This window comes from Melospiza melodia, chromosome 3 (assembly GCF_035770615.1).
Source record: "Melospiza melodia melodia isolate bMelMel2 chromosome 3, bMelMel2.pri, whole genome shotgun sequence".
NCBI lineage: Eukaryota > Metazoa > Chordata > Aves > Passeriformes > Passerellidae > Melospiza > Melospiza melodia.
Window position 1 is genome coordinate 124104640 of NC_086196.1, and position 12664 is coordinate 124117303.

General features: G+C 35.0%; 1 protein-coding gene across 1 annotated transcript in view; it reads left to right on the forward strand.

Moving 5' to 3' along the window:
* The window catches only part of EYS (eyes shut homolog), a 700592-nt gene that overhangs the window by 207200 nt on the left and 480728 nt on the right, over window positions 1–12664 (forward strand). The window contains exons 15-18 of the mRNA XM_063152992.1: window positions 2255–2377; window positions 3522–3635; window positions 4796–4909; window positions 5356–5469. Coding sequence (XP_063009062.1) covers window positions 2255–2377; window positions 3522–3635; window positions 4796–4909; window positions 5356–5469 — 465 coding nt within the window. The remainder of the gene's footprint in view (window positions 1–2254; window positions 2378–3521; window positions 3636–4795; window positions 4910–5355; window positions 5470–12664) is intronic.

Genomic DNA, 12664 nt, shown 5'->3' on the forward strand with positions numbered 1-12664 from the left:
ATCAAATCCTGCTGGCTCTGACAATAACCCTTAATGTGAGGTTTCAGTTAATAGTTTCAGATGTACCTGCCATCCAGAATATAAGGAGCCATGTAGTGAAATTGCCATAAATCACTGTGTGGCTGGACTATGTCAGAATGGATCACAATTCAGTGATCTCCCTGGAGAATTTAAGTGTCACAGCCTGACTAGTAAAAATCACTTTTGTCATGAGGCATTTCGGTTTGTCAAAAAGAAATGTCTCAAGAATGCAAATGTGGCATTTAAAATAATCAAATATTCTGTTGTGAAATTTTCATTATCTAAACTTATGAAGTATTTTTTGTATATCTGTGAGAAAAAAAAGAAATCAAAATGTGGTCATTTCTTTTTGTAGGAAATGTTAAGTATTGTTAAGCAATCTGACTGAATCTGTTTTGAAGAGAAACCTTATACATAACCAGATGTGTAATATTAAAATTGAGCCCTGAAACCACTACCCTTTGTTCTTCAACTTAGTATAGTGACTTTTTAAAGTAGATCAGATTGCTCAAAGCCCAAAAATCCATGCTGTAATACTTCAATAATTAATTCAAATCACAGAAGTAAAAGGACACATAGATTACGACCTTTATTTCAAATCTATAAAGTTATGAATAATAATTTTTATTTCATCAAGGAAAAAAACCTGTTCTCTTTTCTATATTTATTATATCTATTTTGATGAAAGTTACACATGCAACAACTATAGCTATATCTGTGCATAGCTGATACCATCATTGATCAACATTTTCATTTTATTTCTTTATACTAATTTTTTATATTAGGTTTATGTAGTACTTCATTATGCAGATGTTAAGAGCTATTTACAAATGCAAAATGAGAGACTTAAATTTTGTATGACAATCAACAAGGAGGAAAACTTCAGCTGTGCAAGAATGTTGCACAGCTGGTGTTTAGGATGGAATTGAAACATAGCTTAAAGTCACCTTTCTGCATCTACTGATTTAGAAACGAAAACGACTGCATGTGTAGGGCAGCTTTAATATGCATTGCTTTGTATTTCTGCCTCAAAGGGTTGTTCAACAAGCCAGAATTTGAAAAGTGCAGCATGTTCCAGCAATTTACCCTGATGGTCAGAAGCTGCTGTTGTCCCTCATGTTACAAGATGTTCAAAAGTTAAAAATTCTTCCAGATCAGGAGGTCTTCAGTCATGCCTTAAGAACATGGTTTCCATTTCCTCTTAAAGACTAGGTCCACGCAGTACTGAACTTATGAAATTTTGTAATTATTTATTATAGTCAACTGCACTTAATAAACACTATTAAAACTAGGTTATGTTTAGTTTTGAAAGCTATCATGGCATGGAGTAGGAATGTAGATTTATTTGAACATCTTTGACCAGAGTCCTCATTGTTGTCTAAAAATTTGACTAACACAATGTCAGATATGAGGAACCTCAATGGTGCACTGGAATCTGTCATGGCAATACTTCTGCTGCTGAAGCATGGCATTGCTTTATAAATATATTTTTTAATTAAATGTGAAGTTCAGATCTTGAGCCAGACTTAGCATCTAAGTTTTTAAGACACTAGAATTCATTATATTTAACTCACTTAACCAAATCTCTGGTTTAAGTCTTTAGTGGCTTTTCATGCCGCACTTGTTAAATTATAATCGTACTAGTCTGTTTTGATCTTTGTTGCACTAAAAATATTTAGAAAATTTTAAGTGCTCAGCTAATAGGAGACCAGAAAACTGTACTTCTTGTGCTTTAGCTCACTAAGTTTTTATGACCAAACCGAAATGTCTAAAATTTGAAACTTTGTGTTTATATTCAGCATTTGGATACTAACTCCACACCTATGGACTGTTTTTTCAACTGCTTTATATCACATAGTTAGATATATAATTGTGTTTTGAAAAAAATCAGTCTAACAAAGAATATTTTCTTGCAACTATTTATTGTGTAATTCAAAAACAAAAGTTCTGTCATCAATGAAAATTATTATTTCCTTGATGCCCATTGTATTTTGAAGGGTGTTTATTATAATTTGAAGTACAGCTTTATAATTGACTTTATAATTATGACTTTGTTCCAATTAGAGTTGTTTTGTATATGAAACTGAAACTTTCAAGTAAATTTGAATATTTTACGCTATTCTAAATAAGATTTTAAAACATAGGAAGAGCACACATTTAATTGTTCTATCACTTGTCTGTTTTCTCAGATTAATAAATTTCCTAAGTCTTCTGTTACTCTATTTTTCAACAGGTTTTACTGGTGAGTTGTGTGAAACTAATGTTGCTGCCTGCCTATCACAACCATGTGGGGCCTCCAGCATCTGTAAAGATATTGTGGGTGGCTATCTCTGCTTCTGTGCACCTGGATTTATAGGTAAGTTCATAGAAGTGCTGTTTAACATGTTTCAGTCAGGCCTAAACCAGAGAATAGAAGTTTGTTCAAAAGTAGCAATAGATAATTTAGCAGTGTGCCTTTGATTCAGGCAGAAACAACTTTTGTTTCCTTGCACACAAAAGTACTTGGCTGAGTAAAAGTATTCAGCTGTAAAAAATACTGACTACAAGGGACTATTTCCACTCCAATTACTCTTTATACTATTTTAGACATGGTGTTTGTCTTACACTGATGTGATTTAAACTCCCAGCCATATGCAAGTTGGCCTTTATTTAACTCTTTTGTGCTCTCTGTAATAGTAAGGCTGCACTAACAGGGTCTCAACTGCCAAATATGCATCCAAGATCCTGGGTAGGTTTAAGTATTCATGTTTGCATCTACCCTGAAGGCCATTGTCATTACACTGACTAGATTAAAATTATTTTGTCTATGTCAGCATACTGACATGGTATTTTCAGACGCCAATGTAAAAGAAAAAAAATCTTTCTAGATACATATACAGATATTTTTGATCAACTGTATGGTGAAATAATCAAGGGCAGTAGGAATTCTCTGAGTGGCAGATCAGCTGTGCTACCCAGATCCACCCTGTCTCGCTCTAGGGACATTGAGAGGGCTTCAAAAGCAGGAATAGGATGACACTAAAATCTCCCTCAATAGTCAAGGAGGACACAGACAACCAGAGGAATTGAGACCTTGAGAAGACTGCATACCTCTTAACTTGCTGTTCTGATCTTTAAAACAAAGCCAAAAATTAATAAATTAATGAAAAAAATAATATAATAGAGAAAGATTGTATTATTTTAATTTTTTTCCCTTGGAAACCATATTTACATTTGCAATGTTTTATGAAAACTCAAGGCTTTGTTGCCCTTAAAATATAAAAACATGCAAGTTTTTGATTACATCTGTAAGGACTCCATAAAATCTTTGCTGAACATTATATTCATTCTGCTTTTTTCCTTTAATCAAAACGAAAAATAAATTCCCCAAATACAATTTATGGTTCATTGTTAAAAGCTCCCTGTACCTAAGCTCATTTATTTCATTTTGTTGTTGCTTCCTGTGCTGATGATTCACCAGTGGTGTGTTGCAATGAAATTAATCCTCCACTTGTTTCCAGGTCATAACTGTGAGATTGAAGTGGATGAGTGTCTTAGTGACCCTTGTCACAATGGAGCTACTTGTGTTGATCACCTGGATGCCTTCAGTTGCATCTGTCAGGATGGATTTGAAGGTAAAAAAAAATCCACAGAACAATAACTTTGTAAACCTACTCAGAGTTTTACACCATTTTTTAACATATCAGATGAAATGCATGTATTCACATATGGGTGTCATATGAAGTCATAAACATGTCACTTAGAAGAGGCATATCTTGACCAAATTACCCATTTTGTTTTCATGATAGCACAGAACTAGGTGTTTTCTGCTAACTGGTGTCTTGTCCGTTGAAAATGGATCTGTGGAATTCAGTGAATTCTGAAAATTTGAGATACTTTTTTCTGCAAGCTTTTAAAATATTTCAAAGCTTTAATATCCTCGAATTGAAAAAAAATCCAACTGTGTGGTAAAGGTTTTGGGGTTGTCATATTTGTACAATTTATATGAAAAATTTATTAGCTTTGATAAGTGGGTGCATTAATAGCTGCAGCTATGCTTTCAGCTTAGATCAGAAATTTAAAGTGTATCCCTTTTCTTTTTAAAGCTTCATTTTTTAAACATCATGGATATTTAATCATTAAAATACAAATCAATCCATAATTCAAATGTCCCAGTGCAAAATAGTAATTTCTACCACTCATCTATTCAGAAGAATTATCACTTGCATTTTTATTTCTTTAAATGCTTTTAACTTCCCAAATCATGCAATCGATGCAATTTTTCAATTATTCTTCAAATGATAAAGAAGTTGGTTCACTGAAAAATATTAGCAATGAAGTATTTTTATACTTTGAGTAGTTATGTGGGTTTTTTATAGTCTACATTGGAATAAATTTTCTTCTTGTCTATAACAGATTTCATATTTTTTTGGGAGTACATCTTTTGCCTTATCATGAACGTAAGAACTATTTCCTCTCGCACCACTGCAATGCTGCCTATTATACTTACTGTAATATGGTTTCTGTTCTTCTATATTTATACAAAAAGAAAATTTTCTGCTTTAAGCCTTAGTTAACTGTTTGATTACTGTACTTTTAATATTTTTGAAAAATTAGTGAATGAATTAAGCATTCAGAAGATGAACGTCTGTCATAAACACCCAGATCTGAATATTAAAAGGGTGTGAAATAGATGCTGATATGTGAGTTATATTCAGTTAAAATAAATGTTGGTCCTTACCTAAAGGTGCCATGAAATAAGTTCTTTCCCCTTTCCTTGATTCTATATTCATAGGTACAACTTGTGACGCAAATATAAATGAATGTCAGTCTTCTCCATGTCTTCATAATGCATCATGTGCAGACCTTATTGGTGGCTATAAATGTGTCTGTCTACCTGGTTTTACTGGTGAGTTGTTTTCATAGCAAACCTTTTTTTTTTCACAGCCAGGTAGTCCACAAAGTATCAGTTAAGACATTATTGACTAATTTGCTTGTGTTTATTGTCATTTTTCTTTATCTGCCCTGGTCTAATGTTTAATTTGCATTCCAACTCACTGGAACACTGACTGTATCTGTAAACCTCATAGCACAAGATAAATTAGTCTGCATTTAAAAAGGTCTTCAAAGCTTGGATACATAAGGAAGACTAGTTACCATTTAGAAACTCAGAAATAAGTTGGTATGTATTTGTGGTTATAAGAACAAAATGGATTTTGTAGTAATGCGGCTGTTTGTTTGGCCGATGTATGTTAGCTTATCTTCACAAGTTGCTTGAGATTTTTATGGTGCAAATTAATTAGAAATTGGCACCTGATTTTTTAGTAAGTGTTCAAAACTTTCATCTTTTCAAAGGTGCAAGATGTGAAACAGATATAGATGAGTGTGCTTCATTTCCCTGCAAGAATGGAGCCACCTGCATTGACCAACCTGGTAATTATTTCTGCCAATGTGTGGCTCCGTTTAAAGGTAATGAACATCAAGGGAGAGGGGAAAGCAAATATAATTAACTTTATAAGGCATTTTTATCACTTGTTTAAATGCATTTCAGTGTCCCTACAGCATTAATAGTCCTTCACTTCCCCAAACAAAGCTTTCAAAGTGACCAGCCATATATAAGCCTTCAGCTGCAACTAAGGTGAAGGGATCATTGTTTATACATCTGCTAGGTGTGTTTCTTTATTAGACAAAATTGATACTTTAAAATCAGTTTGTTAACAGAATAAAATTGCTTATGTAGGTAATAGCAGGTATGATGGCACTAAGCTGCCATCACAAAGATTGGTTGATTTTCTACACAGTTTTCTCTCTAATTCTATTGGCATTCTCTACGCTATTTTATCATTTTTAAAAAGCAATTTATAGCTATCCTGGAATCCAGAAACTGTGTGATTATTTCTTACAATGCTTTTAAAAGAAATACACTTAAATTGCAAAGTTATTGTGAAAGTTTTCACACAAATTTTTCATATAAATAAAATTTTCAGCTAAGTTTAAACACTTACTGCTAAAATAATTTAAAGAAACAAACTGTGTGGTGTTCTTGAGCAAATATAGTTCAAGTGATAGTCTCAATTAAAAGGACCTATTGATTTGTAAATTAAATATAAACACATTTTTCCTCCAGGAGTTCAATATAATGATACTTACTTAGGAATCCGGAACAATCATTAAAAGACAATTTTCCTAGTATGTTGAGACAGCAGGACTTTTCCCCTATAGGGAAGATGGTTGAATAAAATTCATTTTTCATGAGCTCATGAACAAACACTCATGTTTGTTCTTATTATTCTAATTAATGGTCAAAATTTAGTCTGTCATTTTTGTTAGTTTTAATTTATGTTCTACTGAATAAAATCCAGTACAGTAACAAGTAAATGAATACTGCATTATCAGAATTGCCTCTGTGCAGGAAGACGTAAAATAATTTTCAGTACATGGTTAGAAATACTGGTCTCTTGAGTATATCTTGCAAAAGGAAACAGATTTTTGTATTCATTAGATATTTAAGTAAGTAATTAAAAATTCAGAAAGTCAACGTTTCTGTAGTCATCCTTCAACAGACTAGCAGTGTCTCATATTCTTTATGGAAAAGGTAAGTCCTGCTGGCAAGACTCATAAAATGTAACTGAGATCCTCTGAGAACATTATAGGAGGAAGTAGTTAATGGCTTGCTGTGCCACTGAGACTCTCACAAGTCTGTTAGGCCAGATGGGATCCACCTGAGGGTACTGAGGAAGTGCCAGAAGAGCTCAGCAAGACACTGTCCATCATTTGTCATCAGCTCTGGCTAACTTCGAAGGTCAAAAATGACTGGAGGTTGACCAGTGTGATGCTCATTCTCAGGATGGGTTGGAAGGAAGTTTTGGGGAGCTACACTTGTCAGCCTGGCCTCGATACCTGGCAAGGTCATGGAACAGATTATCTCAAGTGTGATCACATGACACACACAGGACAACCAGGGGATCAGGCCCAGACGTGTGGGTTTAGGATAGACAAGCCCTGCCTGACCAACCTGATCTTTTTTAACCAGATGACCCACCTGGTGAGTGACAGCAGGGCTGTGGATGTTTTCTATCTGTACTTCATCAAAGCCTTTGATACTGTCTCCAAAAGCATACTTGTGGAGAAGCTGGTAATCCATGGCTAAGACAGGGGCACTCTTCACAGGGTTAAGAACTGGCTGGATGGCCAGGCTCAGAGAATGGTGATGTGTGGAGCCATTATCTGTGTGATGGCCAGTCTCTAGTGGGGCTGCCCAGGACTCAATATTGAGTCCAGTCCTGTTTAGTATCTTTGCCAATGATCTTTGTGAAGGGCCCAAGGGCAACCTCAATCACTTTGCAGATTACACCAAATTGGGTGGGATTGTTGATGTGTTGGAAGTTAGAAAGGCTAACTTCCAGAGGGATCAGGACAGGCTGGTTCAGTATGCCAAGGTCAGCGTTATGAAGTTCAATAAGACAAAGTGAAGGGTCCTACACAGAAACCCTATTCATCTCTACAGGCTGTGGGCATAGTGGCTGGAAAGCTGCCCAGCAGAAAAGAACCTGGGGTAGACAGAGTTTGAACATGAGCCCCTGCGTGCCCAGGTGGCTAAGAAGGGCAGTGAAATCCTGGCCTGTATCAGCAATAGTGTGTCCAGCAGGACCAGGACAGGGTCCCTCTGTACTTGGCACTGGTGAGGCCACACCACAAATCCCATGTCCAGTTCTGGGCCCCTCACTGCAAGAAAGACAATGAGGGGCTGGAGCGTGTGCACATGAGGGCAACAGAGCAGGTGAAGGCTCTGGAGTGTAAGTCATACCAGGAGTGGCTAAGGGAGCTGAGGTTGCTTAGCTTGTAGAGGAGGAGGCTCAGGGGTGATCATATCACTCTACAACTTCCTGAAAGGAGATTGTACCAAGGTGGGGGTTGGCCTCTTCTCCCAAGCAGGCATCAACAGGACAAGAGATGAAGCAGGGAAGGTTCAGGTTTAACACCAGAAGAATTTCTTCACTAAAAGGGTGATTAAGCATTGGATAGGATGTTCAGGGAAGCACCAATATTGCCATCCCAGGAGGTGTTCAAGAAAAGACTGCAAATGGCACTTGGTGTTGTGGTTTGATTGACAAGGTGGTGATTGGTCAGAGGTTGGACTCAATCACATTGGAGGTCATTTAGGTCAAACCTAAATTATTCTATGACTCCATTCTATGATAATATTTTTGGTACAGGATGTCTGAGGCTGTTTACTTCTTTTACAGCTTTATTCAACGCCTTCCAACATCGAATTCTTATACTGATTTTGTCTGGATTTATATGGGTATAAATAAAAGTAGATTAGGTTTATATAAAACGCTACCTCTGTCTCATACCATCTGTTTATTTAGTGTTAAACTGCTGTAAATGTAGCCTTTAACAGATTCACAGTAAGCCAACATAATGTCTAGTTAAACTATGTTTTCTAATTGTCTGGATATATTCAGGGCATTTTAATGAACAGCTTTGTGTGCACTAATTACAGATTACAGAAGCACTTAGTTAAGAAAGTACATGCATGATATTAATGGCAAAAACTATATAGGAGGACCTGTTTTGGTTTTGAGAATTTTCACAGATTTTCTTGCTTCTGCTATTCTTAGCGGAAAACAATAAATGCGGTATTATGAATGCTGTCATTTACCTGCAAAGCAATCTGAAGATATATTTCCATAGAATATTGCAATGATTTGATTGTTCCGTCACAAAATCCGACTTGAAGGGCATGCACTATTATTAGGAACATAAATCAGGAACATGTACCCGTTGATCAGGAGATGTACAGCAGATGCCCACTATATAGAATGTGGAAATAAGGAATGATGATTCAGAGCATGATTTAGGCATTCAGGTGCATTCATACAAAAGATGGTCTGTCAGATTAAGCTAGAAATTTATTCTATATATAGAAGCTGGTTTACATACAATTATCTTGCTTTTGGTTTTATTTCCTTGACTATTTTTATTTGTTTATTTTAACAAGAAGACTAAGGAAGATTATGACCAGAAAGTTTTGATTTTTTTCTTTTTTCTTCCCCTTAATTTCCTCATGATTTTAAGCAAATTTTTGCTTTCTTGCCATTTCAAGTCTTCTGAGAGCAAGATAGCTGCTATTCATTTTTTACGTGTGGCAAACTTTATAATATCCTGAATTGATACTTTTAAATTTTAAAAACTTTTGTAAAAGTTTTATATAAATATGAAAATTAATCAGAAATTCGATTAAGGTGTACTCATAGTTTCTGTTATTTTTCTTGGGAGGAGCAGTGAGTTTCTTTGTTTGGTTTTTTCAAAGCACAGATTTGTCTACTTAGAAAAAATGTTTTAACTCATTCCATTGGATTGCATAGAATAATGGAAGTAATCAAAATCTTCTAAGAAAACTGATACTTGGGCAGTGATATATAGCTAAATTTTTCATCACATGTCTGTTGTCCAGGTTGTGAGACTTACCTCTACATCTCTGATATGTGAATGAAGTTCTACTTCTCCAGTGGGCACCAACTCTTGTTTTAGAAAATCCAATTTTCAAAATGGGAATAGAGAGCACTGGAGAATTCTCTCTTCTGATGCTGCTGGTGTAACCCTAACAAAACTAATGCATTCCTCTCTACCAGTGTTCCCCTGAGAGTAGATTTCCTCCCATGCAGTGTAGATCATGGTCTTTCTATAAATTCTAGTATTTCATTGGAATTTTTGCCACTGAAATTACTACCTTTGACTTTCCAAATGTTCAGACTAACAGCTTGAGGGTACTAGCAGTCCACCTATGCATAATTCAAGAGAAAACTGAATGAACCTACAAGACTTTCAGATATGAAATAACAACCTTGTCAACATCTAATAATGTTCTAATTACTAAGTATGGTAGCTGAAGTATTTTCATCCTATTTCAGCCAAGTTCCTTGTCCTCATGGAGTTGAAAATTGATTTTCTCATTTCCAAAATTATTTAGTTTTACCTGTAGTCCTAATATGGTACAAAATAATGAACTTAATATTCCCTGAACTTTTACATCATAATTCATTTGACTTTGATTTGGAGAAGCTCAAGATTTGATTAAAAGAATAAAATCTATACCATAGTAAGTTATTAATCTGGTAAGAGAAAGAGATTCCTGTGTAATACCACAGAAATCCTAAAAGTTACTGAGCCCCTCTGAGCCTGTACTCTGACTAAGGTAAACAGAGAAAAAATATAGCATCTAGGTTTGTATAATATGTTTTTGCCATTTATAATAGTTATTTTTGCCAGAAGTACTGTATGTGTTTGTGAATATGTTTTAATTAATCAAATATGACAATCTACTTATAAAAGTCCAGTTCTTTGTTTCTGTTGGCTTTCAGCAGTGTTCTGCCACTAAGCTGTTTAGTACAAGTCATTATCACACCTCATGCTTTAAAGCTGAAATGGCTGTGCTGCCACTTACATGCACTGCAGTGTGATGTTCTTTACATATAAGACTTATCCTTGATATGTCTGATACAGTTGCTTCTGTTTGGTTGTAATATATTAGTACCTGAAAATAAACATTTCAGAAATTACTCCACTTCGACTTGTTTTGTATCATAAATGAGGTACAACAGTGATAGTTGTGTATATCAAAAATTTTTTATCAGTGGACATTTTTAAGTTCTTCAGAAAGAGAGGAGAGAGAAGCTGTTGCATTTGCTGCTGACAAGCAACTAGGACTGGGAGAAGGAAGGAAGATAAACTTGATTTGGATGCTAGACAAAATATTTTAATATTGTTAATATTATTGAGAGTTTGATTCCATTAGAGTGTCTTAGCTAGGAAGTTATTATAATAACTTTTCTATTATGATATTGATTCTCAAATTGATGTCTTTCTATAACAGATTCACAGTTATTAGAGAATTGATGTTAAGTCCTTGGGCAGAGAACAGAAGTAGTGAGAAACATGATTAGGCTGTATATCATTTAGGGGTCCTAAAAACTTCACAGAAGGTAGAATGAAAGCTCCTATAGCTCTGCCAGAAAACACTGAGCTGTCCCATTAAAAATTCAAACATATTTAAAAACACTGCAATTAATAAAGCTATAGCTTTGTCTGTATTTATATCTACACTGTTTTATTGGTGGTTTTAGTGTTTTGAAAGAACATTGAGGATACTCAAATATTCTTTTAACTGTCAAGTTCATAGTAATTTATGGGACCTTATTGTTCAGAGCTTTGAAATGCCAACATTCTTAAGCCACATCAATGAAGTTACTCATAACTATTAGACAGCAGTCCTTGCTGAGAATGTAGCAGAGCAAGTTTTCCCCTGTATCAGGCAAGCTGCTTTTCAGCATTCTTATCATGCACAAGGTGAATGATCTCACTACAGTTTCTAGACCAGCTCATTTTTACAGAAGATAAAGTAAGACTTAAAAGGCTGTTTTCTTCTTCTTTGGTATTATTGATAACTATGAGCAGATCTTGCAGTCCAACACCAGGACTGCAAATTTTCCCCATTTTCTACACCTGTATTTAAGGCAAAGGTGAAACTAACAGCATTTCTGTGACACATGGACTGAGCCAGTAATCTGCTCTTCCCAAAGAAAGCTCAGGAAGGAAGGAAGCATTAAAATTCTAGTTTCAATTAGAGATGGTATATTAAATATGTGATAATCCTATGAGAGTTGGCATGATTTTTTTTCTTTAAAACAAAAGAGAAAAACAACCAGTTGTTTAGTAACTTGTTTTTAATAAATGGAGCAAAGATTTTTATTGTTTGATGCAAATTATTTACATGACTCATTTCAAAAACTGCGCTACATGTATTTTGTCTGGATGTTGCTAATAGGTATGACCTTTTAAACTAAATATACGCAATTGTAGAGGAAAATTGAAATTCAGTTCTGAGGAAATGTCTACTTATTTCTTGCAGCCTTAATGACACGTCTCCAAATGTGTTCCAATTAAGATCAAAGCAAAAATGGTAATTGACCATCAAACATGTTGCAAAAGAAAGTAAACTAGTAAGAAAGGAAACTCAGCAGAAACAAAAAAGCTTAAGTCTATGAAAAAGCAAGAGTAATAATGAAGATTTCATCACAGGACACTCTATTATGAGAACAGCTAATTACAAAACAGATAATAAGTAAGAAACGTAAGTGCTCATGAAGGCAAAAAGCTGGAGTAGAGATAATGGAGCAATTACTTTTCCAGTGCTCATAGGCCAAACCTCAGTCTTTCCTGTGCCAAGCCCCTTGCAAACAGGCAGGTTTGCAAGACCTTTGGCTCTTTCTAGCATAACTGTGTGCTAGACTATAAACCACTATACTCTGTTCAACATCAGGTTTTATCTTGTTTTGCCACTCTCTTGACACTGAACAGCCAAATAAAATTTTATTAAGAGGAAAAAATGAAACTGATGCATAGATATGTGAAGGGCAGTCTGCATCACATAGGAGCTTTTTGAGGGAAGAGAAGCAGCGTGTTCATATTTGGGCTATATTACCAAGAAAACATGCATTGCCTTTGAACAATAAAGGATATGTAATGCCTGAATGGAAATCAGTATGAGCTGGGACTTGCTTTTGGCTCATTTATGAAGTCACTGCAGGATTTTTGATTTTTTTCTGATATTTCTATTCCATTTTTTATTGTTCCTAAAAGCTGCCATCTAAATGAATAC